Here is a 23,634-nt window from a genome sequence, read left to right as displayed (position 1 = left end):
GTTCGTAAATATATGCATCGCTGTTAGGCATCCGGATATTGGAAACAGCAAACCCCAATTCCACAGGACACATTTGCAGCCTCGTCTTAATACGCCATCATTCTTTTTTGACAGTGAATTCTTTGAGTCTGATTTCATTGTGCTGGAGGAACTTGTCCGATCGCTTGGGAGCTATGAGCCGCAATTGCTCGGGGACCTAGGCAGTGAAAGATGAACGTCACCCTGAACTAAAGTTATGAGGGGTTGCTTTCAGGCATGTTGCATGTTCAGATGACCGGAGATACGGGCCAAAAATCATCACTTATTCTGGACAATGTCCCGAGAGCCCCGCGGAGAACTTAAGGCAATGAGGCATGATGTCATGCAAAAAAATGTGAGAATCACAGCGGGGAGTCAACTTTTGGTCTGTAAAGCGAACATCGTGTGGCTGACAACCCGCCACCGCCGATTAGTGAGATCAAGGGACCCCTAATGTGACAGGATCTCCTTGCCCCTTTGCAGCCCGATTTGGCAGTTCAAAGCAGCATTATGAGGCTCTATGGTATTTCACGGATATTGTGGCAAGACAGGGTCCACGATAACTTCAGATGGTCTGCCGGGCTAGAACTGGCCCCCGGCCTTCGTTCGATGTCTCAAGCAAGCGACGTCAGCTCCGGCCGCTTGGGACCGGTTAGCCTCCTTGCTCTTGTTCTGCGCCACGAGCATCGGGGCAGAGTGATCGAAGCTATGACAACACTGCTTAAAATCACAGTTTTCCGGGGATCGTTGATGACGACTCAAGCTAGGCGGAACTCTAGATACTGAACCGAGGCACCGAAGGACCGTTTCACGGTTTAACTATATAGGAGGCAGCGACAGAAAACATATTTATACCTTCGAGTTGCCCGCTTCTCGAGTCTAAGTTTTGGAGAGAGCCAAGCTGATTTGCTTTTACCCCATTTTCTCATAATCCATCATGAAGACCACTTACGCCATCACGCTATCCCTCGCCCTCGGGTGGACGCAAGTCGTCGCTCGACCTGTATCCGACCAGAGAGCAGAGATTCGCGACGTCGCCAACAACAACCAAACAGCACAAATACAGACAGAGGCGATGGAAGCCGACGCCAAAAACTTGAACAGATTCCTCGGCGACCGCTTGAACGCCATGGAAAACGACAACCCAGAACCAAAGATTCCGGTTTACCCCAAGAGATCGGAGACCGACGCGCCCTACTCGAAATCCGAGGAGGAGCTCCGGAGCAAGATCTACTTCCCAAAGACCTTCTCCGCGTCGTCGGGCAAGCAGCCCGTCATCCTGATCCCCGGCACGGCGGCGATGGCCGGGTCGACGTACCGCGCGAACCTCGGGCCGCTCCTGGCCAAGTCCGACTTCGCCGACCCGCTGTGGGTCAACATCCCGGATGCGTCGCTCAGCGACGCGCAGGAGAACTCGGAGTACGTCGCGTACGCCATGAACTACGTCCAGAGCATGACGGGGAAGAAGCCGGCCGTCGTCGCGTGGAGCCAGGGGAACCTGAACGTGCAGTGGGCCATGAAGTACTGGCCGAGCACGCGGGAGGCGGTCACGGACCTGATCGCGATGAGCCCGGACTTCCACGGGACGAAGCTGGCGTTTGTGGCCTGCGACACGCTTGCAGCCGTCATCGGCTGCACGCCAAGTGTCAACCAGCAAACCTACGACTCCGAGTTCGTGCGGACGCTCCGTGCCAAGGGAGGAGACAGCGCATATGGTGAGTCGGATTCGAGATTCCTTCAACATCACGTGCCACAGTAAACTAACCATAGCCACCAGTCCCAACTACCTCGATATTCAGCGCAACGGACGAGATTGTCCAGCCCCAGTCGGGCCCGGAGGCTTCTGCCATCCTCAAGGAGGACAACGGCGTCCCGGTCACCAACGTGGAGGTGCAGACGGCCTGCCCGGGGACGCCGTCGGGCACAGACGTCACGCACGAGGGCATGCTGTACAACTCGCTGGCGTACGCCCTCTTGAAAGACGCCCTCGCGAACGAAGGCCCCGGGAAGATGGAGCGGATCGACAAGTCGGTCTGCGCGGACCCTGCGGCGGGCGAGCTCAACAAGCACGAGATCAAGGCGACGGAGGCCGTGTTGGGGGATGCGGCGAAGAACGTCCTGAAGTACCCCAACAAGGGCAACGCCGAACCGCCAATCAAGGATTACGCCAAATAGGGGGTTGGGTGACGCGTCGTTCAAAATGAGCATTCATTTGGAAGTGTTCAGCAGGTTGGGGTTCGGTTTCTCTAGCATAGCAAGCAAGCGAGCGTTTTTTATTGCTTCATTTATTTATATTGATATTTATATTGTTATTCGTAAATTCTATTCGTCTCTTTTACTAATTTATAAACGTTAAAACGTTTTAAAATTCCGTAAACATTCCCTTGCTCAAATTTTGGTTTGTGATACGTAAGATACTTCACATTATTCGAGATGTATAATGACATGTTTCCATTAAAGCCCTTATAAATAATGCGTTCATACTATTTACTTCAGGATGTACAATTTTCAAATATGAAAAAGTAAAGGGACAGTAGAGGGTCCCGGAAGAAACGAGTCATAGGCCTCAGTGCCATAAAGATAGTGCAGGGAAGCAGCTGGCTTGTCAACGAGATGTCGAAGCGATTCACATGCCCACATGGGACAATACTCTTAGATGTTGACTCCACCCCGAAATATAGACTGAGCCTCGTAGGTCTGCCAGCCAAGAAAACCATACTGCCGAGTATATGAGTTTTTCAGAAGACGAAGTTCTGTTCTACTGCAGCCACCTAAACAAACAGATTATACATATGGCACACCGGCAATGACTACACAAAGAGGGCAAGCATGGCGGAGCAAGAATATTCCAACAGGGCACGGAAATGGCGCAACTAAGACGCATTTGGTCTCCATCCAATCTAATTTTCAACTAGTCCTCGGGAACTACTACAACGAGCTAGAGAGCCCTCTTCAGCTCGGATTCCGTGACCTTTGAACCTTGTCTTCGGACAAGCGAGAGCCCAAGACATACGAATGCAACAGGATCCGAACCTGCATCTACTTCACGGGCGCTTCATCCCGTCTCCTAGGCAGGTCCGGTCCGACAGCTGCCAGGGTTCTGCCGACAGGCCGGCATCGCGAGCAGCCCTAGGCAAGGCGTGATCAGAGATCCCCGTGGCTCGAGTTTCCAGCGACCGATCGCTATTCATATGAGTGAGACATGACTGCGGCACTCGGCATGTTACACGATTCCCCCGATGAGGAAGAAAACCGGGGAGGAAACGCGCACAAGAACATGAGACCAGCAGACGGAAGATCTGATAAATTTTCCGTCGCTTGTCTGGTCTCCTCCCCACAAACCCGTCGAGGGCCGAAGGCGGCGCACAAAAACATCCCCATTCAATTGACATGAGCGCACTGTCCTTTGGTCTAAAAAAGCAGAAGTCTCAGGTGAAACGAATGTCAAGATGGACATGTGGGACCCATCCAGGGGGAGTGAGAAGAAAAAAAAGGAACAAGACGATGTTGACGGTTGACGTCTGGTGGAACTTCTAGTGGAACTTCACCCCTCTCCCCTTTCTCCGACTACTAGTGTAGTGTAGTGTGGTGTAGACGGACGGGGAGAGGACGTCATCTCCGCAGCGGATACCTTGACAATAACGCCCATGTCCAAAATAAGAAAAAGCAGACTAGCAGAAAGGGGGAAAAAACAATAACCCAATGCCGCCCAAGCTTTAGACGTTGAATAAGCTTGTCTGCTAGGGTGGGCACATGCACCTCCATGTCTTTTCACGCGGGCCAAGACGATGCTAGGACGCCCACTGCCAACGCTGGGTATCAGACGGCTCACCCCTTGCCCAGTATACAGACCGGTGCATGCTATAGCGCCCGTGTCACGGCGTACCCAGAACCGATGGTACGGTTCGCAACGCAGACGCGTGGAAAAATGGTCAAGATCAGGATCAGCGGCCCCGTCAGATCATCAGATCATTCTCACATGCTCTGCCACGGGCGAGTTGGCAACTCACTGACAGCTCGACGTTTCTGGCTGCGGGTTCCAAGTTTTCCAGCCACAGATGCTGTCTCAGAACACTGGCTGTGGAACGACCTCGCAAGTTGGCTCTTGTTCCCCTGGGACTTTGCAGACGGCCAGCACCGTACTGTATAAGGCAGCTGTAGAATGAGGCAAGCCACCCAGCCTATGGCGAGTTTTCATGACAGCACAATATCACACATCAGAGTTATTTCTCCAATGGCGTTGTTCGGTGGCCCCCCGGGGGGGTGATGGAAACGTGGGCGGCTGATCCCAAATGCGGGCCATGTTATGCCATGCTCAGACTGCCAAGAAAGGCGGACGGGCTTCTGAGGTTCTGGAACGCGCGTCATTGGAAAAGAAAGAGAGAAGGGGCAAGAAAGAAAGAATAAAAATGGCACCTCTTTGGCAACTCTCCCGAGGACAGGGCGGCGTCAAGCGTGACAGGGGATTGGACAGGCTGTCCCATGCTGTCACTTGTCTGGGACGGGGGGAGCTGAGGGAGATCACCAAGGACAGGAGCCGTGTGGGGGACGGGAGTCGACCAGCACCAGCTAATTACCGTAGCTGCCATGTCGAAGAGCGTGCTGGGCCCCGTCAAAAGGCTTCTTCGATCAGTGTCCAGAGGGAAGATGGCACCGCAGCGTCCGAGCTTGAGTTCTACTGTGTAAAGGGCCTGGCCCAGGGCGGCCATGTGTTACGGCGCCTTGCCCTTTCGCGGAGGCTTGGCCCGCCTTAAAGGTTGCAGAGCTGCAAGGGACCGTTTGCCAAGCACTCAAACACCCCCACCTTCCCGTAGATTCAGAAAAAAGATCTATTGTGGAATCGTCCGAATCGGGCCAGTGTGCCCAATTACAGTGTGCTGCCACCGAACCATATGCGGCGTATTAACGCGGCGTCATTGGCCCGTCTCCTCGGCCGCCGCCTCCACAGCCGGCTCTTGCAGGTGAGGCTACAGGTCTTCCCTCTGAGGTTAGGCACTCTATTCGCCTTACTCATTCACGTCTCAACCCTCCCAACGTGACGTGCATGCATCTACGGACGGACATTGCACGCCTCGAAAGACAACCACCCACTCGGTGGTGCTGTCAGCCTCGGAGATCAGCCTCGGAGAATACCCCAAGTGCGCCCAGAATCAGAATAGAACCACCCATACTATACTGCCAGATGGGATGGATATCGTGACTGCAGCGCCACAAGGACGCATCGTCCCTCTCTCGCTCTGCCCACTGACTGCCGCGTAAGATCAGCCCGATTGTCCCAAGGACGCATGATAATCCCGGCGAGTCCAAGTCTGCTGCATGTCAGGCACCTTGGCGCCCTTCCATTCTTGCCACCCAAGCATCCGCACTGGGGTACGGCCGAGTCCAAAACTTGGGATGGCGTCAAGTCACCCTACGATGCGGTTTTTAGCGTGTTTGGGCCCCGTGGAGTTGAGCCGCTGCCCGTCACGTCCCTGGCACGCCGCCGCCCATTGGCCCGCGAGTTCCTGACGGCTGTGAATCAGAGTTCAAACGGCCGCGGAGACTTCCCGTCCAGCGACCCCGGTCTGCGGGTATTATTATTTTGTTTGCTCATGGGACGGTGTGCAGGGGCCAAGGCGTCTCCTCCTGCTTGGCTCCACAACGACATCGATGCCCTCGATGGTGTTAGTCCCCTCCGCCGCTGCCTTTTAGGATGCCATCAAGCCCGGGGAGGAAAAGAGGTTTCCTTCTCTGTTTCTCAGCCAGCTCATCTTCTTTTGCTTTGATCGTGATTGTTGTTGGCTTGAGGCCCTTTCCATTCCTTGCCCTGGCGGTTGTAATCTTCCCCCTGCCCTGGCGGCCATCTTGATTCTTATTCTTAATCTTTATCAACGTTGCTTGTCTGGTTCAACTCTACCGAGACAAGATTCGAATACCCATCCGTCCACAATCAAAATGGCCTTTTCAGAGAGATCCTGCCCCGTCTCCGGCTCCATGGGAGCGAGATGCCCGGTTGGCGCCAAGGCGTCTGGGAGGCAGAGCAGAGCAAGCAGTCAAATGGGCCCTCGGGGGTGCTCCTTCTCCGGCTTTTCCCAGCCCGGTGATATCCACACAGCATTCGATGCAAGTTGAGCCCAAAAAACTGATCTGAATGTCCATTATACTAACCCCATTTTCAGATCCCGCGAGGCGTTGATGCAGAGGAGTGGCTCCGTATGAGGTATGATACTACTGATATTATTCAGTACTTGTGCAGGATACTGACCTGGTCTCTGTAGGGAGCGCAAGTCTATTAACCATGTCCTCTATTCCAAGTACCCCACAGCACGAGAGATCGATACGGTCAAGAGCCAGGCCGAACTGGATGCCTTCAACGTCAGCGAGCAAGATTTGCTCGCCGTAGCCCTCGGGGCGCCAGCTAGACAGGTTATGCTGAGAGCGGAAGAGATTGGTCCCCAGACAGGCTGGAGGGACGGTTACCTGAGCACAGAACACGGCTTCTGCCCGCCAGACTACGACGAAGCCGCCGGCGCCCTCGCCAGATCCCCAGGCCGTGTTTGGTCCGACCTTTGCGAGCGGATGCCCGGGTGCGTGTCCCGAGGCCGCGTGCGAGAATCCATCGCCGCCGCGCCCGTCATCGAGGGCACCGAGGACATCATTCCCGAGCAAGCACTATGGGCCGCGCTCGTGGCGCTGGGCATGCTCTGCTCCATCTACCGATTCGAGCAAAAGTATGACGGCCACGACGGCGTCAACGCCTCGACGAACCCGACGAAACTGAACCTGCACTGCAAGATGGGCGACCACTTGGGAGAGGAGCTAGTCGGCATCCCCCTCAGCATTGCTCTGCCGTACTTTCAGATATCTCGCCGCATGGGAAGGACACTCCCGCACCTGACCTTTGTCGACCAGTCCTCGTACAACCTCAAGATCAAGGATGCCACATCGAGCTACCCGTACGTCGCTCGCTTTGACAATATCGAGCTCAGATGGCCCATGTTCGGCGAGCGTGCCGAGGTCGCCTTCTTGAAGGGCGTGGCAGAGACATCAGGTTGGTTGTATCCTTTTCCCGCAGATATATCGTTTGCAAGTATCCATGAGCTCGCGGTGCTGATTCTGTCTCAAAGCCTCCTTCCAGCATGGGCCCGACGCCATTGCTGCCTGCCAGGAGCACGTCATGAACCGCAACATCGAGGGCCTGCTGCACGAAATGATTCGGCTAAAGGAAATCCTCGAGCGCATGCCGAACGCCTTCCACTCCATCTCCACGAACCCTAATGCCGGCGAAAACTACGTGCCCGTTCAACAATGGGTTCGCTGGGCCAAGTTCTCTGCCCCTCTCTCGAAGCGATGCCCTGCTTCTTCAGGCTTGCAGTTTCCTCCGTATTTGGTGATGGATGCATTCTTGGGCAGAAAGAAGTAAGTCGCGTCTCTTATTTGTAAAACATGATTGTTTTTGGTTTATTCAAGTCCTGGATACTCATACTCCGTCTCAGGTACACATCTTTCCTAGGAGCCGAGGGTGTCCACCTCCGAGCCTGGCTTCCATCCAATCTCCGTGCCTTCATTGCGGCCATCGAATACCACTACCGAATCCCCGAGTTTGTACAGCAGTCCGGAGACCCACGCCTCATGGGCGTTCTCGATGGAATTGTCGAGGCCTACACTGGCGAGCGTGGCTTTATGGGAGTGCACCGTTACAAGGTCTTTGGCATCCTGGAAGTTGCAGCCAAGACTGGCCGGACAGAGACCAACGGCGCATCAGGTGCGGCAGATGGCGAGAGACCTTGGGAAGAAACCCATCGCCAGTTCTCCGAAGCCATGAAGGAACGCCTTGAGCCCTATCGAGGAGATCTGCCCGTCGAACCTCATCAAATGCGCGGCACCTTCGAAGAGTGCCGTTATGTCAGTCGGGTTTTCAGCAGATCGTTTGTGGACACCGATCCATCACGCTCAATTGCCATGGTAACGCTCGATATCCGCGATACCGGCATCACCTTTGCTCCGGGTGATCGCCTGGCGGTAATGCCCCTGAACAACTGGGAAGAGTGTGCCAAAGTCATTGCTGCTCTCGGATTGGACGAGCACATTAACGCTCCAGTGGATGTTAATGGGACCTGGGCCCGATTCGAAATGCATCTTGGATCTGTGAGGAGAACAGCGACACCGAAGCTGACCGTCAGCGACATCTTGAGACGGGGTCACCTGGCCCCTATTACAAAGGAGATGGCTCTCAAGATTCACGGCATGCTGCACGCCTCCTCCAACACTGTTCTGCAGGTTCTCAGCACGGATGAGTGGCCCGTAAGAGGATCATTGGGCGACATGTTGCAAGATGCTGTCACGGATACGCCACCTCAGATTTGGGACAGGGCTTTCAACCTCGAGGACCTGTCCTGGTTGGCCGATCTCGTACCTCTCGAGGTGCCGCGCACCTATTCTATCGCGAGTTACACCGAAGAACTCCTGCCCGAGACTGTCGATCTTGCTGTGTCCCGTTCCGAGTACAAGTTGTGCTCTACGTTCTCCAGGGGCAAGGAAGTTTCACGCGCGGGCGTCTCCAGCGGTTTCCTCAACCCGCCTGTGGAGACGGAAGGAGAGATCGACTCTGACGATGAGATCCTCATTGGCGTTTCTCGACCAGCGGCCTTCCACCTCCCTCTGGACGCCATGGCACCTTGTGCTTTCTTCGCCGGCGGCAGTGGAATCGCCCCCTTCCGGAGTTTTTGGCAGGCTCGTCTAGCCCAAAGTGGCCTGTCCGGGGGCAAGAACAGCCTATATCTCGGTGTTCAGTCACGCGAAAAGTTCTGCTTCGAAGAGGAATTGCGGCAATACGTCAATGCGGATTTCATGGAGGTTCACGTCGCATTTTCTCGAGATTCTCGGGGCTTGGCATACGAAGGACAAGACCTCGTCGAGAAGCACATTCCTCCTCGCTACATCGACACATTGATCGTCGAGCAAGGTGCCGCGATTTGCGACCTTGTCATGTCCAAGAAGCAGGGCGGTCTCGGTGGTTATCTTTACGTCTGCGGCTCCGTGTCCGTGTTTGACTCCGTCATGAACGGGATTCGCAAAGCCATTTACACCTACAGAACGGCCACGGAGAGCGGCGTCGACGTGATTGTCAACAAGGCCTTTGCGGAAAGACGCTTCATGCTCGACGTCTTCATGACGCCGAAACCGCTGCCATGCAACCTGCCAACGATTCCCTTGTCCGAGTTGGCGCTGCATACCGGCCACCGTCCCGGTTCTCGCATGTGGATCGGGGTTCACGGTAGCGTCTACGATGTCACTGACTTCTGTCCTATGCACCCTGGTGGAACACTCATCATCAAGTCCAACGCCGGCGTCGATTGTACAAAGTCGTTCGACAACCTTGCCCACACAAACAATCCCGAGGTCTCTAGTCTCCTGACGAAGTACTTCGTCGGACACCTGACTCCCAAGCCCGACTTTGGCAACGACGAGATCTCAACGCTCCACGATCTGTGGTCGGCGTATCTCCGGTCGACGGTCGAAACACTGGTAGCTCATCAGTTTGAGATGTACGAGATCATGGGAGCATCTCTAGAGACATCCTCGTCCCATGACCCTGCAGGCAGCAACAACATCTGGCTGCGTGAGAGCCTGCCCAACATCATCGCCGTACGCACGTTCTACAGCTACCAGAGCCGTCTCCTCCAGGGAGGTTTCGCCGCACTCTTTGGTCCCAAGCTGCAAGAGCTCGTCCTCAAGCTGTCTTTCGGTGTCGCCAGCGCCAACGGCCCCGCCGCGGACACCAAGTTGCCCGACGTTCTGGGTACAGTAGCGCGGGCGAAGACAAGCGGAGAAGCAGCAACCTGCACCAAGGAAGTCGCCCTTGTCGGACAATTCGTCTGTGACGCCGACGCAACCCTGCGTTTCCAAGAGCGCGGCGTCTTCGCCTACGCCGCCCGCAGCGTCGAGCTCGACATCGCCTTGCTGGAAGACCTCCGCCAAGAAGCCTGCAACGGCATGGACGCCTTCGACAGCATTGCAAACTCCATGAAGGACTCCTCTGACCCGGACGTCGAAAACACTCGCCTGACCGTCCTCTCCACGTTTCTCCTTCAGGTCCTCGAGCGCATGGCCCGGCATCTGGAGGTCTTTTACACCCAGCTTGCGCGGTGCTCCGTCTACCAGCCTCAGCTCGAGAAGAACCCGGCCCGAACCCGCTGGGCCCTCGTCCGTCGCCGCATCCGCGACGGGAGCCTCTTCGTGCTGGCCACCAAGGCGGAACTCAGCTCGAGCATGCTGGAACAGCCGGTGGCCGCTCCGTACTACATGTCACGGGCGAACCCGAATCAGAGCATCGACTTTGACCGCGTCATGGCGCAGGTACAAGCTAGCCTACGGGCCAGCGGCCAACACGACCCATCATCAAACCATGCCTCACATCTGCAGCACTCGCAGCAGCCTCTGACCCTCAACGCTGTGCACCAGGCCCGAGGCCGTAGCACGGGCGACGTGAGCGCTGTCGCGAGCCGCGAGAACGCGGGCGCCCTAAGGGCGATGAACAGTTTTGTCGAGAAGAACAGCCGTGCAATCCGTAGGCTCAGCAAGATGCCTGCCACGGCCATGAACTTTGAGGATATCCAGAGGGCCGCGCTGCTCGAGATGTCTCAGAACAGCGGCCCGCTGTCACCACCAGAGACAGCGGGCGACATGGCGGGATTGGGATTGGGCCCGGAACTCGCGATGAGGCTTGGCAAGAATGGCAACAACGGCAACAGAATCCTCCCTACGCCACCGTCGAGCCGCGGCTCAAGTCGCTCGCCGACCAGATTCAATCACCCGTTCGGTACGAATCAACCACATGCTCTGCCAGGTAGACCAACCGCAGAGATGCTCCTGTCCAAGCTCAACAGGCCCCGCGGCGCATCCCTCAGCCGAGGGTCCCCCTCGGGATCCAACTCACCTGCTCCGTACCCTGTGATTGGGTCTCACTCTCCGCCGCTGGGCCATCATCCCGGGACCGACGCGCAGAGCGCCCTGAATTCGATGATGAGCCGCCTCAATACGAGGCCGCGCAGCGGCTCCGCTACGATGTCCGCTACCCATCACAATCAACTAGCAATGGGCGGTGGTAGACTAGCACGCGCGAGGTCGGTGATGAGCCTGGGTAGCGCGGGGCCGACGGCAGGCAGCGAAGGACGGTCAGGGCACATACCGCGGGGGTCCACAAGCTCACTGCGGACGCTGAAGCTGAGGAGCGTGAGGGAGCAGAGCGAGGAGAAGGTCGCTCCCACGTTTTGAAGGGTGTTTTAGGTTTCCCTTTGTCAAATGTCGCAGAGCGGCACTTGTCGTGTTGTCGTTGCGTCGGCGGCCGACGATGGGATGAACAGTGTGTCGGGCCGCGCGAGGGAGCTTGGCAGCCTGGCGGGCATCCGTGCCCCGTGTCCGAAGTATGATCTCGGGGGTTTCTTCATTGTCCATGTTTATGTTTTGGCTTTTTTATCATGGCCCCCCTTCTCAAATTGTTGCCGCAAAGGAGGCATGGTTCCGAAAGAAGGAAGGGGGGGGTGGCACTGAAAAAGAGATTCTATGGGAAACCGGTTTTATCCAAAAGAAAAAGTGTAAATTAGAGGTTGGGAAAACATTGGGGAATATGATTATTTGCAGGTCAAATAAGTTGAATCGCTGTGACATGGCGGCCCGAGATGTGAAACCAATGGGCCCAGCTAGCCCCGGAGCTTTTCGTGAGCTCGTAAACCGCCCTAGCCTAGATCTCCCTTACCCGAGGTTTGTCTTACTAGTGAGGAAACGGTTAGTCGTTACGGGCTGGCGTGTTGGCGGTATCGAACACGCCTAGAACAAGCGGCACGTTGTTTGAGGAAGAGCACCCAGAGGCGATGTTTATGATGGACGATTGTATTCGGGGGGAGAATCATGCTTTTGGTGAAGAGGGTCAAGAATGTTTTAGAATTTTTAAACCGATTTCAGTGTGGCGGCTATTTGCTATTCTAAATAGAACCGAGATACAATATGACTTAGATAATAGAGATTGATTTGGGTTGTGGTGGTTGGGGTAATACAGAGATTTGTTTTTCTCGACGGAGGTAAAAAAAAAAAGGGAATTGCAACCCGTGGGTGGTATGTGTGAGTGTGTGTGTGTGTTTGTTAGAACAATCTTTCCGACGCCTTTACCACGATATTTATCTAGCTCGTTAAAATAAAAGCAAAACCCCCCCAAATAAAAACAACAACAAAGGGAATAAAACCAGCTTGCCCCCCCGTTTACTTGTCCAATGCTTGTGATTGACACTGTGGTTGAGAGTTAGTATATTCTTCTGTGAACCACGGGGGGAGAGGGGGATGGATGTAAAGGGGGGATTGGGCGTAACAGCAGCCCGGAAGGATGGACAATGGGACTTACCATTTGGAAGTAGACGCCCTTCTCCGCAATCAGACTCGCGTGGTCGCCGCGCTCGATGACCTTGCCGTCGGCCATGACGAAGATGACGTCGGCGTTCTGGACGGTCGCGAGGCGGTGGGCGACCATGATCATGGTGCGGCTGCCCTTGGTGGCGTCGAAGACGGCCTGGACGGCGCGCTCCGTCTCGCTGTCGAGCGAGCTGGTGGCCTCGTCGAGCAGCAGCAGCGAGGGGCGGCGGATGAGGGCGCGGGCGATGGAGACGCGCTGCTTCTGGCCGCCCGAGAGGGTGACGCCGGCGTTGCCGACCTGCGTGTTGTAGCCCTCGGGCAGCGACATGACGAACTCGTGGATGCCGGCGTCGCGCGCGGCGGCGTGCATGGCCTCGTCGGACACGGCCGCCTCGTCCTCGATGCCGAGGAGGATGTTGTCGCGGATCGTGCCCGTGAAGAGGTTCGGCTCCTGCGCCACGAGGGAGATGTTCTTGCGGTAGAAGGCCAGGTCCAGCGTGCGGATGTCGTGCCCGTTGTAGAGGATCTCGCCGCCCGCCTGCGTGTGGTAGAAGCGCTCGAGGAGCGAGATGACGGTCGTCTTGCCGGAGCCTGGGGGACGCTGTGTTAGTCTCGATTTTTTCTTTTTTCTTTTTTGTTCTTGTGCTTTTTTTACTCCTTTTGTGATGTGATGAAGGAGGGAAGAGGAAGGGGTAACTTACCAGAAGGTCCGACGATGGCGGCGAACTGGCCTCGCTCGATCCGTAGATCCAGGCCCTTGAGGACGGGGAGGGACCTGGTCGGGTAGCTGAACCACACGTCCTTGAAGTCGATCTCGACGCCCTTCTCGTAGTGGACCTCGTAGGGGATGACGTTGGTGGGGCCCCGGTGGGTGTCGTGCTCGTCCTCCTCGTTCTCCCGCAGCGCGAGGATGCGGTCGGCGGCGGTCTTGGCCTTTGCGATGTCTGGAGGAGGAAGACTCTTGTCAGCACCGTTCATGTCACGCCCTCCCCGGGTTCGGAGCTGGGGGAACTTACTGGGGCCGAAGCTGAGCCACTGGCCGGCGCTCATGCCGCCCTGGACGACGGAGATGTAGACGACCACTGCGGAATGGTTAGAAAACTGGTTGTTTATGGCTTGGGAGGAGCTGCTTACTGTACTGGAAGGGCGTGTACTCGTGCTCGGAGAGCAGCTTGCCACCGTACCTGGAAAGAAAACAAGTTAGCCATACCGAAACAATCTCATCGAGCCTAATACAGCGAGAGCCTTCACTCACCAGAGCACAAACGCCATGCAGAGCAGCGAGATGCTGTCGCTGAAGGAGAAGACCATGACGGAGAAGCGGGACTTGCGGAAGGCGTCCTTGATGTGGGCGTTGAGCAGGTCGTCGTAGCGCTGGCAGATGCCGTCCTCCATGGTCAGGCTGGAGACGGTGCGGATGGCGCTGATGCTCTCCGAGGCGAACTTTGCGCTCTCGGCGAAGACGGCGTTGTTGGCGGCCTCGAAGCTCGCCTCGTGGCGCACGCGGTAGAACATGGCGGCCACGATGATGGGCATGGACGTGCCGAGCGCGACGAGCGTCAGCTTCCACCCGAAGACGAGGCCGACGACGACGCAGCCGATGACGTTGAAGAGCGAGATGAGCACGAAGGCCATGTTGGTGCCCAGCAGCTGCTGCAGCATCGTCGGGTCCGTCGCCAGCCGCGCCGTGAGCGCGCCCGCCGAGTTGCCCTCGGCGTCGAAGAAGGACGACGGCTTGTACAGGATGTTGCGGAAGTACTCCTTGCGGTACACGCGGACGATTCCCTGCGGGGGAGGCGGTGTTAGAGGAAATCACTGTGGTGTCTCGAGAAGAGGGAAACTTACGAAACCGATGGTGGTCGTGGCCCAGCCGAGGAGGAAATGGCTCACTCCGACGCCCGTGGCGAGGTACATGAACATCTCGCACCAGTGGTTGGCGATGACCCTCAGGAAGGGCCCCCAGTACGAGAAGAGAGAAACCAGGACCGCGAAGAGGTACGCCTGGACGGGAGTGCTCGCTGCGATTTCATTAGGACACCCGGGGGGATACTTCACGGGGGGCATATTGGGGACTCACCTCCGGCTCCGAGCGCCGCGAAAGCAATGACGATGTACGTCTTCCATCTCTTCTTCTGCTCGCCGAGCAGCTGGCCGAAGCTGCCAAACATGTGGAAGGAGTGCCACCTGCCCAGGCAGCCTCTCGACTCCTTGACGACCCTGAGGGCGCCGGCCTCGTCGCGCTCGAGCTCCTCGTCCGAGGCGTTGGCCTCGTGGTGGTGCAGCGTGCGCGTCGACGTCAGCTCGCTGCTGTTCTTCTTCTCTGTGAGGTCCCCGGTGCTGCTGCCGCCCTGGAGCGACTTCCTGGCCGGCAGCGGCTCGGGCTCGGGCCGCCTCCAGCTCAGGTCGCCGAAGAGAACGTCCTCCTCCTCCTCCTCCTCGTCGCCCATGTCGAGCCTCTGCGCGGTGGCCAGCATGTGGTAGGGCCCACCGACCTCGGCCATGAGGCTGTCGTGCGTGCCCTGCTGGACGACCTGGCCCTTGCGCAGGAGGACGATGTTGTCGGCCTTCTTGATGGTGCCGAGGCGATGGGCGATGATGATTGTCGTGCGTCCGCGGCAAGCGCGGTCGAGGGCGGCCTGCACGATCTGCTCGCTGCGCACGTCGATGGCCGAGGTGGCCTCGTCGAGGATGAGGATCTTGGGCTGCTTGACGATGGCGCGGGCGATGGCGAGGCGCTGACGCTGGCCTCCGCTGAGCTTGATGCCGGCGTCACCGACTTCGGTTTGGTATCCCTGCGATTACAAGTTAGCAACGGGGGGAAGTAAAGATGCTGGCTGTAGAGACGGGGACGCACCTCTGGCAGACGCGAGATGAACTCGTCGGCGAAGGCGTCCTTGCACGCCTCCTCGATCAACCTGGCCTTGACCGCCTGGGACTTGTTCTCCCACTCGGTGCCGATGAGGCCGTACTCCACGTTCTTGTAAATCGTCGTGTTGAAGAGGGCGTTGTCCTGCTGGACCAGGCCAATCTGGCTTCGCCACCACTTGGGGTCGATCTCGCTGAGGAGGCGGCCGCCGACGGTGATGATGCCGTTTCGGAGCCAGAGGACCTGCGACAGCGCGTTAATTACCACCACGTGAAGGGGAGCAAGGAGAACTCACGAGCTGGTTGGTCTGCAAGTCGCCGTTGAACTCGTACCACCTCTCGAGGATTCCGACGATGGTGCTCTTCCCGGACCCGGAGGGGCCCACGATGGCGGTGACCTTGCCGGCGGGGAACTGCAGGAAGAGGTTGTCGAGGATCTTGACGTCGGGGCGCTTGGGGTACACGAAGTTGACGGCCTGGAACACGATGTCGCCCGCCGCCGAGACCTCGGGGCCCTTGAGCTTGCCGTACGACGGCTTCGGGGCGTCGATGATGGTGTGGAAGATGGCGTTGGCGTCGGCCGCCTGCGAGGCAGCCTGCAGGGGCGCCGTGATCTGGCCCAGGGAGGACGCCATCATCATGATGCAGAGGAGAACGCTGTGTCGGTGGGGGTCAATCGCTGAAGTCGCGTAGAACGATGGGGGGGAGCACTTACACGATGAGGGATGTCGGGGTCGTCAGCGCCATCATGGTGTACATCTGGAAGGCGTACCAGAACGACAGGGCAAAGGTTCTAAACAGTGTCAGCTAAAAAAAAATCCCGCCAGGCATGCGGGATCGGGTCCTTACGCGTAAATGGCAAAGAAAACTGTCCAGTGTTAGCCATGCTCAAATCTGCCCGACCAAACACGGGCGGCAACTTACTGAGTCCCTGCTGGAGCGCAATGAGCCAGGCCAGGCCGGCTCCCCTCTTCCTCGACTGGTCGGCCAGGACGGCGTACTTTGCCAGCATCTTGAACTCGGCGCCGCAGGCCGCGAGCATCCGGATGGCGCTGAAGGCCTCGGTGGCGACGGACGCGGCCTGGATGTCCATGTCCTGGACGTCCTTCATCCTCTTGATGATGGGCGGCGTGGTGACGGAGTAGACGATGGCGATGAAGACCAGGCCGGAGCTCGTCGTGAGCGTGAGCAGCCAGTTGTAGGCGAAGGCGATGGTGAAGCCGGCGATGACGACGGACAGGCTGGAGAAGAACTGGCCCATCTTCTCGGAGATGCCCAGCTGCAGGATGCTCGCGGTGATGGTGATGATGGCGGCCGTCTGGCCCGGCGCCAGCATGTCGAGCATCGAGATCGGGAGGCTGAAGAGGGATTTCAGGTACGTCAGGCGGATCGTCGCGGAGATGCGAAGACTCGTCATCCGGAAGCCGAGCTATACAGGTTCGCGTTGTCAGCCACACACGCTGTCAGGTTTGGCGGGGGTCCGACGAGATGGGACACTCACGTTGGAGAGATATGTAAGCACCAGTCTGGCGATGAAGAGGTACACGATGTACAACCTGGATGTGCATTAGCTGTTGCGCCCTCCTGTGGATAGCGATGTCGGTACTTACACGCCCTGGTTGACCGCGCGAACGAAGTCCGCTTGTGTCTCCGAGCTACCTTGGCTGAAGAACCCCGTGAAGGTGCCGACGAGTTGCCCTGCATGCCGTTAGATATCGGAACGCACCCGCCCCAGGAAGACGATGCACCCACCGAAGACGATGTTCATCACCGGCATGGTTAGTCCTGCACCAATCGCACCGAGCGACGACCCTGCTATGATGAACTTGTCCAGCAAGCTCCCGTAGGATAGGATCCTCTAAGGATGCGTGTTAGTAAAGACATGTCGATGCACGCCGGATGCATCGAGCGCGGGGCGTCGGATGGACGTACAAAGAAGTTGCGGATCGTCAAGAGAGTCTTTGGGTTGAGCTTGAAGAAGCTCTTCTTGACGGGCTCCGGGGCGGCACCGGGGTCGGCGGCGGCCCCGGTGGCTGCCGTCGTAGCGGCGCCGGCCGGTGTGGCCATGATGGGGGTTCGGAGGGGTGGGTGGGGTTGCGAGCCGGGGTGTGATTGGGCGCCGGTCCGGGGAGATCGTGTTGGGTGGCAAGCTATGTGGATGCCCGGGCCATGTGTGTTGACCAGGGATCGGCGGGGGGGAGATGGGGATCAATTAAGCGTGGAATACTTAGTTTAGCGAAAGATAAGAAGAGAGGCTGTATGCGAGGTTTCGAATGCGTCGAATCAATGGAAGATTTGTCAAGTGCTCGAAAAGAACGAGAGTAGACTTTTTTCGGTGTCGACTCGCGGCAGTGGGAAAGAAAGACCTGTGCTGCTCCCAGGAACCAGGGGAGAGAGAGAAAAGGAGACTACAACGCAGGAACTCGAGGAAACCGGCAAAATCGATCAAGAGGGGGGGGAAGGAGAACAGGGCAAGGGTTTGGGAAGGGATTGGGGGGGATGGGGGATGGGTGAAATGGGGGGGACGCCAGATGTAACCAGTAACGTGCTTAACGGGCCACGTTGGGCAGGAAAGGGCTGTGTCGACTCTGCATCGCGTTCGAAACAGCGCATTCGACCCAGCGCCGAGAAAGTTGGTTTGGGGATTGCGAGATTTGCAGGCGAGATGGGATGGATCTGGAGATGGGAGGGGATAAGCAGCGGGTTGGACGATGCGTGGGCAGCCTGGGCAGCCTGGGCAGAAGAAGCCGTGTTGGCGGTTGGCGACTATGAGACCAGAAACACCAAAAGTGGGCACCAGGAGAGGGTGGAAAGGCCATGGAAGGATTGGGGCAAGCGGCTGAAGGTGTGTGAGGATGAGCTCAGATCGGTCTTGGGTAAGTGGAAACGAGTAAGGGAACGGACGTGGTTTCTTTCTTTACCCGTGTGATGTAAAGATGAAACGGGGAGCATGTGTTCTTCTTCCACTCCCTTATTTTCGCCGCTTCCTCGCAGACGTCTATTCCTCGGTCCCAAGGGCTCCCAAAGCGCTGCCAGGCGGGTATCGCTGTTTTCCATTACCCACATATGCACGTCTAGGGGTTATCTGGGATAGCCCGTGCGGGAGGATACGTCCCTTTCGGTTTCGTTCATGGTGTGGTCCGGGGCAAAGCCAGGACACTCATGTTTTGCGATCCAAGACAAGGTATTTCTCCCCCCCACCCTCTTCTCCATCGCCCTCAGTTTTGAAAATCCATCCCTAGATAGGAAATTCTGTGCAGGAATTTCATCTTTTGTTTTGGAAGTCACGGGAAGTGGTGTCGATGGTTCGTAGATGAGCATCAAGGATTGGCTGTAGTCGGGTCGAACCAGGGAGATCCCGAGGATACACGTGAAGGAACCTCTGCAACCAATTCATCTCGCCCCCTGGCAACCGACATGTGTATCGTTGTACCTGTTCCTTTCGAGTATTTGACATCGCGGCTGGATTGCGGTTGGACGACCCGTTTAGCAGACTGCCCCCTTCATGACAAAGTCACTCGGCGGATGACGTTTCTACCGGATCATGCATTCATGCATTCCCCTCACAAATCACTCAAAAATTTGACATGTTGACGGCCCCTTGATGGAACTCCTGTCAAATAGTTCAGAAATGCCATCTAGATTTCCTAGCTATAGTCTCTCTACAACCAGGAAGCCCCCCCAGAGAAGCTGGTGGCGGACATGATTTGCAATGTCGGAAAACATAAATCTGTTCAAACCCAAATGACTAAACAACCCGACTCCAGCAGGCTCCAGGATATGCGGCCACCCCCAACACCCGTTTATCTAATGCTTGCACCAGAGGAAACCAGTCCCTTGCTGTACCTCCCAAAAAAGACAATCGATGCTAATTATCCGGGCATCTTCCCTTCCCGGCACCTCCCAGCACACCCCTTCTATGCCAGCAGGCCCTCCTCCTCCATGTCGGCCTTTGTATCGCGGACGATGTTTCCGAGCTCCTTGATGGTATCCTTGTCACGGGGAAGGGTGTGGCCCTTGGCGTGATCGAAGAGATAGGCGGTATCAGGATCGCACATGTTGTACAGGGCGGTGGAACCGTCAACGTAGGGGTCCAAGGATCCGACTGGGGAATCGTTAGCACTCCTGCTCATGAGCATGATGATGATGCGATGCGGATGACTTACTGATGTGCAAGGTGCGGGCCTCGATTCTCTCGTCAGTCTCGTCGGAGAGGACCAGGGCGTGGGTCTTGGGGTCGACCGGCGGCCAGCCGGCGAAGAAGATGCCGTACTTGAAAGCAGGCTGGATGCCGGAGCGCTTGAGGCGACGCTGCTCGTAGAGCATGTATGTTGAGGCGACGGTGGCACCCTCGGAGTAGCCGATGATGCCGTCAAAGGGGCCGCGCTTGGCGACGATCTCGCTCAGGTACTTGATGGCTCTGTCGGTGCTGCGGTGCGTTGTTGCGATGCCCTCCCTCATGAGCTCTCTCATGGTGTCTTCGGGAGTCTCGCACTGGGGGAAGTCACGGATACGGGCGAGGACGTCGTCGCTGTGAGACTTCTCGACATCCCTATCGGGCTCGATGAAGCGGTGGTAGGGCGGGGCTCCGAAGTAGTCCTCGAAGCCGGGAGGCGGGACGGCCTTGCAGGGGCCATGGATGAAGTGGAACTGTGCGGTGCCGTCTTCGGTAAGTTCCTTCAGGATGGGAGCTAGAAGATGGTAAGTATGTGAATGTCAAGCATGAGGCCGGCCACGAAGGTGCAGAGTGGCTTGCAGCGGTAAACTAACCGAGTTGAACTTGGAATTTCTAGTCTGTGTTAGTGGGACTGCAAAGACATCATCGACAGGTCTGAGTACTCACGTCTGAGCTGCCGTAGGCTCCGGGAAGGCACAAGAAACGCATTTTGATGGTGATTGGTGTTGGTTAGTGTGAGATAGATGGCGGAACCGAGTGAGATGGGTCGTCTAATGACGATTATAATGCGAAAGCGGTGGTTGGAAAGCGTAGGCGAGAGTGTTGTTTGTATGGTATCGTGTGATGATTGTGTTGAAGGTGATGATGATGGTGAATCAGGTTGTTGTGTGGATTGAATAATCGATGAGAATGAGGCCGGCCAACGGTAGCGTTTTAATGACTTCGAATCTATCTGAGAAACAATAAGATTGCGATGTACGGCGGTCGGCTCACGAAGCAATCATCAGCTCAGACAGGCAATGAGACGGCGCAGCACGCCGAGTCGGGACGAATATCTGACAGGAGGAGGCTGAGTTAACCCAGTCCCAGGCTGGAACAGCACACAAATCGGCCGTGACCTGGCAGTGAGAAAAGGAATTGTGAAACTATGCACCTCATAATGATTGAGGCGATGTGCAGTTACCGGTGCTCTGCCGCTGTATGGAACCAGGCCAAGAAACACTGGCTGGTTTGGGCAGGGCATTCACTGGAGCTGGTACGGATACAGGGCAGTGGTGGACGAGTTGGTTGCGTGGTTGAGTGGACGAGTTGGAGTTTGGTGATGTGAGACCGGGCCTGTGAGCATCGGCCAACGAGACGGGCTTGGCAGGGTGTCCCGGTCCTCAGACGAGGAAACTGGACGAGGATGAGAGTGGATAGCGACTCAAACAGAGGGGGCGAAACAAGCGCGACGAGACGCCGCGCCACATGGAAGGGACGAGGAATATCTGTCGTTGAGCTTCTCTGCATGGAGGCGAGACACTTGGCAGGCAATCTGCCAGGCATGGCAGGCTGCCAGTCATTTCCTGGCAATGCCGAGGCCCATACACCTCAGTCTACGCGTTGGTGATGCACTGGTGCAACTGATGACATGTTCATTGTGCGATTGATCTTGGGCTGGACTTCGGTCCGGCCCTGTCACCTTGTCAGCATGAAACGGGATAAGGAAGCGCCCGCGCGGAGGTGCGGTGTGTGTACGTGACTTGTGTGGTCCTTCTCACCAGAGGGGCTAGATGTGAGTGGGATGGGTGGAAAGTGTGTTGAATGATGTGCTTGAGTTTGTGTGTGTGTGTGTATGTGCGTACATGTTTGAGAGTCAGCGTGGGCAGAGATAAGTTGGAGAAATTGGGATTGGCTCACCGGGGCGGGTGAGCGCAGGCGCGTGTGTTTGCAGAGAAGAAACATTGTTTTACAAAGAAGCGCATCTTTGATCCGGCCGGCCGTTTTCTGACCTGCATGCAGGCCTGAAGGCATGTGGTAGGATAGCCAGGATGTGACATGGAGGCTCTTCGCGCGTTCCTGGAGGCGAGGTCAGGTTTGGCCGGCGGCGAGGTACGTAGCGGCAGTGCAAGGCAGGGAAAAGCAGGGAAAGGCAGCACATTGTAGGTGCTCTGCAGGGTCAAGGTCTCTAGTGTGGCTGGCGCGTGTCAAATAGGAGCTTTGATGGTGCAACTGCATGGGAAAGGGTGCGACGGGAGGCACACTGGTGATTTGGAAGCTGCCAAAGCTTTCTGACAGAAGCAGTTTTAGACACATCCTCAATGCCTTGGACTTGCTCCTATTGAGGATCTTGTGCTGGGATTGGGCACCAATTGGGGGGGATAGCGAAAGCGAAGCAGCTGGAACCGGTGGCGTTGAACGGTGGTGATGTTGAAGAAGGCGGCGGAATTAAGGTGAGTTGGTGTGGGTGGCACGACATATGCAGGTTCTGCGTGGGATTGTCTTATGCAGTGTAGTTGGATAAGGGGAGCAGATGCGATAGGCTCCCAAAGCGGGCAATGTTTCTTGCAGCAATATCGGCCAAACCGACCTCATCTCACCTCACCTCACCATATCACCTGACCTGCTCACCTTGTCTCAACGACCTCACCGACGCCCTACGTTGCAATCTCGGGCAGGACTTCAGGTGAGGTGAGGTGAGGTGAAGCCAAGGTAGCCATTTCGGGCGATAGACCCGACCATTCCTTTTTCGGGCTACTGCAACCAACGCCAACAGCAACAGCACACCAGCACGCACCTGCCTGCATACACTAGAGTGCCGTTGGAACGGTGTTAGCGCTGCATCTGCAGTCCCTCGCTGCGAACCGGTACTTGGGGGTTGCATCTGGCGTTGCAGCTGCACATGTTTCTGTACCTGTTGCCCCTGCTTTCTTACCCCTTCTCTCATCCTCCTTAACCCCTTGCCTCTGTCCCCCCACTCCATGTCCCGGTCGTTTTGTGTTGCATTCAGACAACGTTGAACGGTTCTGCTGTGCATATCCCGCCTACCCGCACACATACATGGATGGACATTGGCAGCAGAGCAGAGCAGAGCAGAACAGAGCAAAGCAAAGAACCGCAAAGCACATCACAGCACAGCACACAGCACAGGTTGCCCAGCAGTCCGAAAGCTGCGATTGGTGCGGGTTCTTGGCTTGGCTGTGATAGGGACGAAAGTGGGCAGAGAGAGAACAGACGCAAAGCAACGCCTAGACGCCTCCGCCTCCGCCTCTGCCGCCGCCGTTCTCGCGATCGTCGGTGCTTTTGACACAAGACAGCACTCTTTTCCAAACCGAACAACAAACGAGCGCCGATGTCCAGACCAAAAAACACGAGAGGGGATGAAGCAGCGAGCACCGCCACGCCGGTTCCCCCTATGACTTCTTGCAGAGGCTGCAGGATTCCCAGCACAAGAACCGGACGGATGCCTGGAGATGGGGGGAAAAGCTGCACTCCGCCCCATCATCTCATCTACGGGCAGCGATCAGAAAGGCACTCCGTGACTCTACCGCTCTCCAAGACGCAAGATGGATGCTACAGTCCGTAATGCCTGGGGCAGCAGTGCATGCGTTGCTTCGTCCTCGCCCTCTCCCTTGGGACTGCACCATTGGGTCGCCACCCGCAGCGGGAACTTCCCGGACTTGAGCAGGCCAGAGACGAAACCTCTTTTGGGACGGCGAAAGGCCATTCTTAGATAATCATCATCATCGCGGCTCGCCAGGCTGAGTCGAGTCGAGTCGAGTCGGGGCCAAGCCGCAGTGACCGCCACCCACGCCCACGGTACGGTGCTCTGTGCTGCTGCGTTGCTGCGCTGCGCTGCCGTTGCTGTGCTGTGCTGTGCTGTGCTGTGCTGTACTGTGCTCTGCCGTGCTGTGCCCTGGCTGCCCTGCGCGCTGTTGCTGCTCCACCTCCGGTGCCCTGTCCCGCGTCACGGCCCAGCGCTCCAGGGCAGCGCTCCACCCCCCAAGAGCCCCCCAGCGGCCTAGCGTGCCAGTGCCATTGCAAACACCATGGCAACTCTCGACGCGACCTTGGTTGGGGGCTTCTTCCACCATCTCACCTCCGAACCACGCCACCGGGCCCCCGTCCGGGGGGGTTCGAGTGTTCATTGCGCTGCCATGCCTTGGTCCGAGTCAAACGTCCGGCAGGCTGCAATCTGCAGCGCTGCTCAA

General features: G+C 57.0%; 5 protein-coding genes across 5 annotated transcripts; 2 read left to right on the top strand and 3 right to left on the bottom strand.

Moving 5' to 3' along the window:
* Positions 1–955: 955 nt before the first annotated feature.
* On the top strand, positions 956–2,193 carry EsH8_V_000682 (uncharacterized protein; the record flags this gene model as incomplete). Its single annotated transcript, XM_083273198.1, has 2 exons — positions 956–1,733; positions 1,796–2,193. 2 exons carry the CDS (start codon positions 956–958, stop codon positions 2,191–2,193), a joined length of 1,176 nt encoding a protein of 391 aa, XP_083125913.1.
* A 3,110-nt stretch (positions 2,194–5,303) lies between these two features.
* On the top strand, positions 5,304–11,108 carry EsH8_V_000681 (uncharacterized protein; the record flags this gene model as incomplete). Its single annotated transcript, XM_083273197.1, has 7 exons — positions 5,304–5,580; positions 5,626–5,681; positions 6,177–6,217; positions 6,276–7,048; positions 7,125–7,416; positions 7,494–10,819; positions 11,005–11,108. The coding sequence occupies 7 exons, from the start codon at positions 5,304–5,306 to the stop codon at positions 11,106–11,108; spliced, it is 4,869 nt and encodes a 1,622-aa protein (XP_083125912.1).
* A 1,147-nt stretch (positions 11,109–12,255) lies between these two features.
* Positions 12,256–17,334, bottom strand: EsH8_V_000680 (ABC transporter ATP-binding protein; the record flags this gene model as incomplete). Its single annotated transcript, XM_083273196.1, has 17 exons — positions 12,256–12,282; positions 12,395–12,993; positions 13,104–13,346; positions 13,419–13,484; positions 13,537–13,586; positions 13,658–14,187; positions 14,248–14,420; positions 14,480–15,194; positions 15,257–15,511; positions 15,564–15,924; positions 15,983–16,060; positions 16,117–16,135; positions 16,192–16,696; positions 16,769–16,823; positions 16,878–16,965; positions 17,020–17,125; positions 17,200–17,334. 17 exons carry the CDS (start codon positions 17,332–17,334, stop codon positions 12,256–12,258), a joined length of 4,005 nt encoding a protein of 1,334 aa, XP_083125911.1.
* A 1,850-nt stretch (positions 17,335–19,184) lies between these two features.
* EsH8_V_000679 (uncharacterized protein) lies at positions 19,185–20,152 on the bottom strand (the record flags this gene model as incomplete). The annotated part of the gene is made up of 4 exons (XM_083273195.1): positions 19,185–19,372; positions 19,434–19,958; positions 20,038–20,056; positions 20,111–20,152. 4 exons carry the CDS (start codon positions 20,150–20,152, stop codon positions 19,185–19,187), a joined length of 774 nt encoding a protein of 257 aa, XP_083125910.1.
* Positions 20,153–23,166: 3,014 nt separating this feature from the next.
* On the bottom strand, positions 23,167–23,571 carry EsH8_V_000678 (uncharacterized protein; the record flags this gene model as incomplete). The annotated part of the gene is made up of 1 exon (XM_083273194.1): positions 23,167–23,571. One exon carries the CDS (start codon positions 23,569–23,571, stop codon positions 23,167–23,169), a length of 405 nt encoding a protein of 134 aa, XP_083125909.1.
* Positions 23,572–23,634: the final 63 nt, after the last annotated feature.

Source organism: Colletotrichum jinshuiense, chromosome 5 (genome assembly GCF_051148585.1).
Source record: "Colletotrichum jinshuiense chromosome 5, complete sequence".
Taxonomy (NCBI): Eukaryota; Fungi; Ascomycota; class Sordariomycetes; order Glomerellales; family Glomerellaceae; genus Colletotrichum; species Colletotrichum jinshuiense.
Note: the sequence above shows the minus strand (reverse complement) of the source record. Positions and strands in the feature narration are given on the sequence as shown.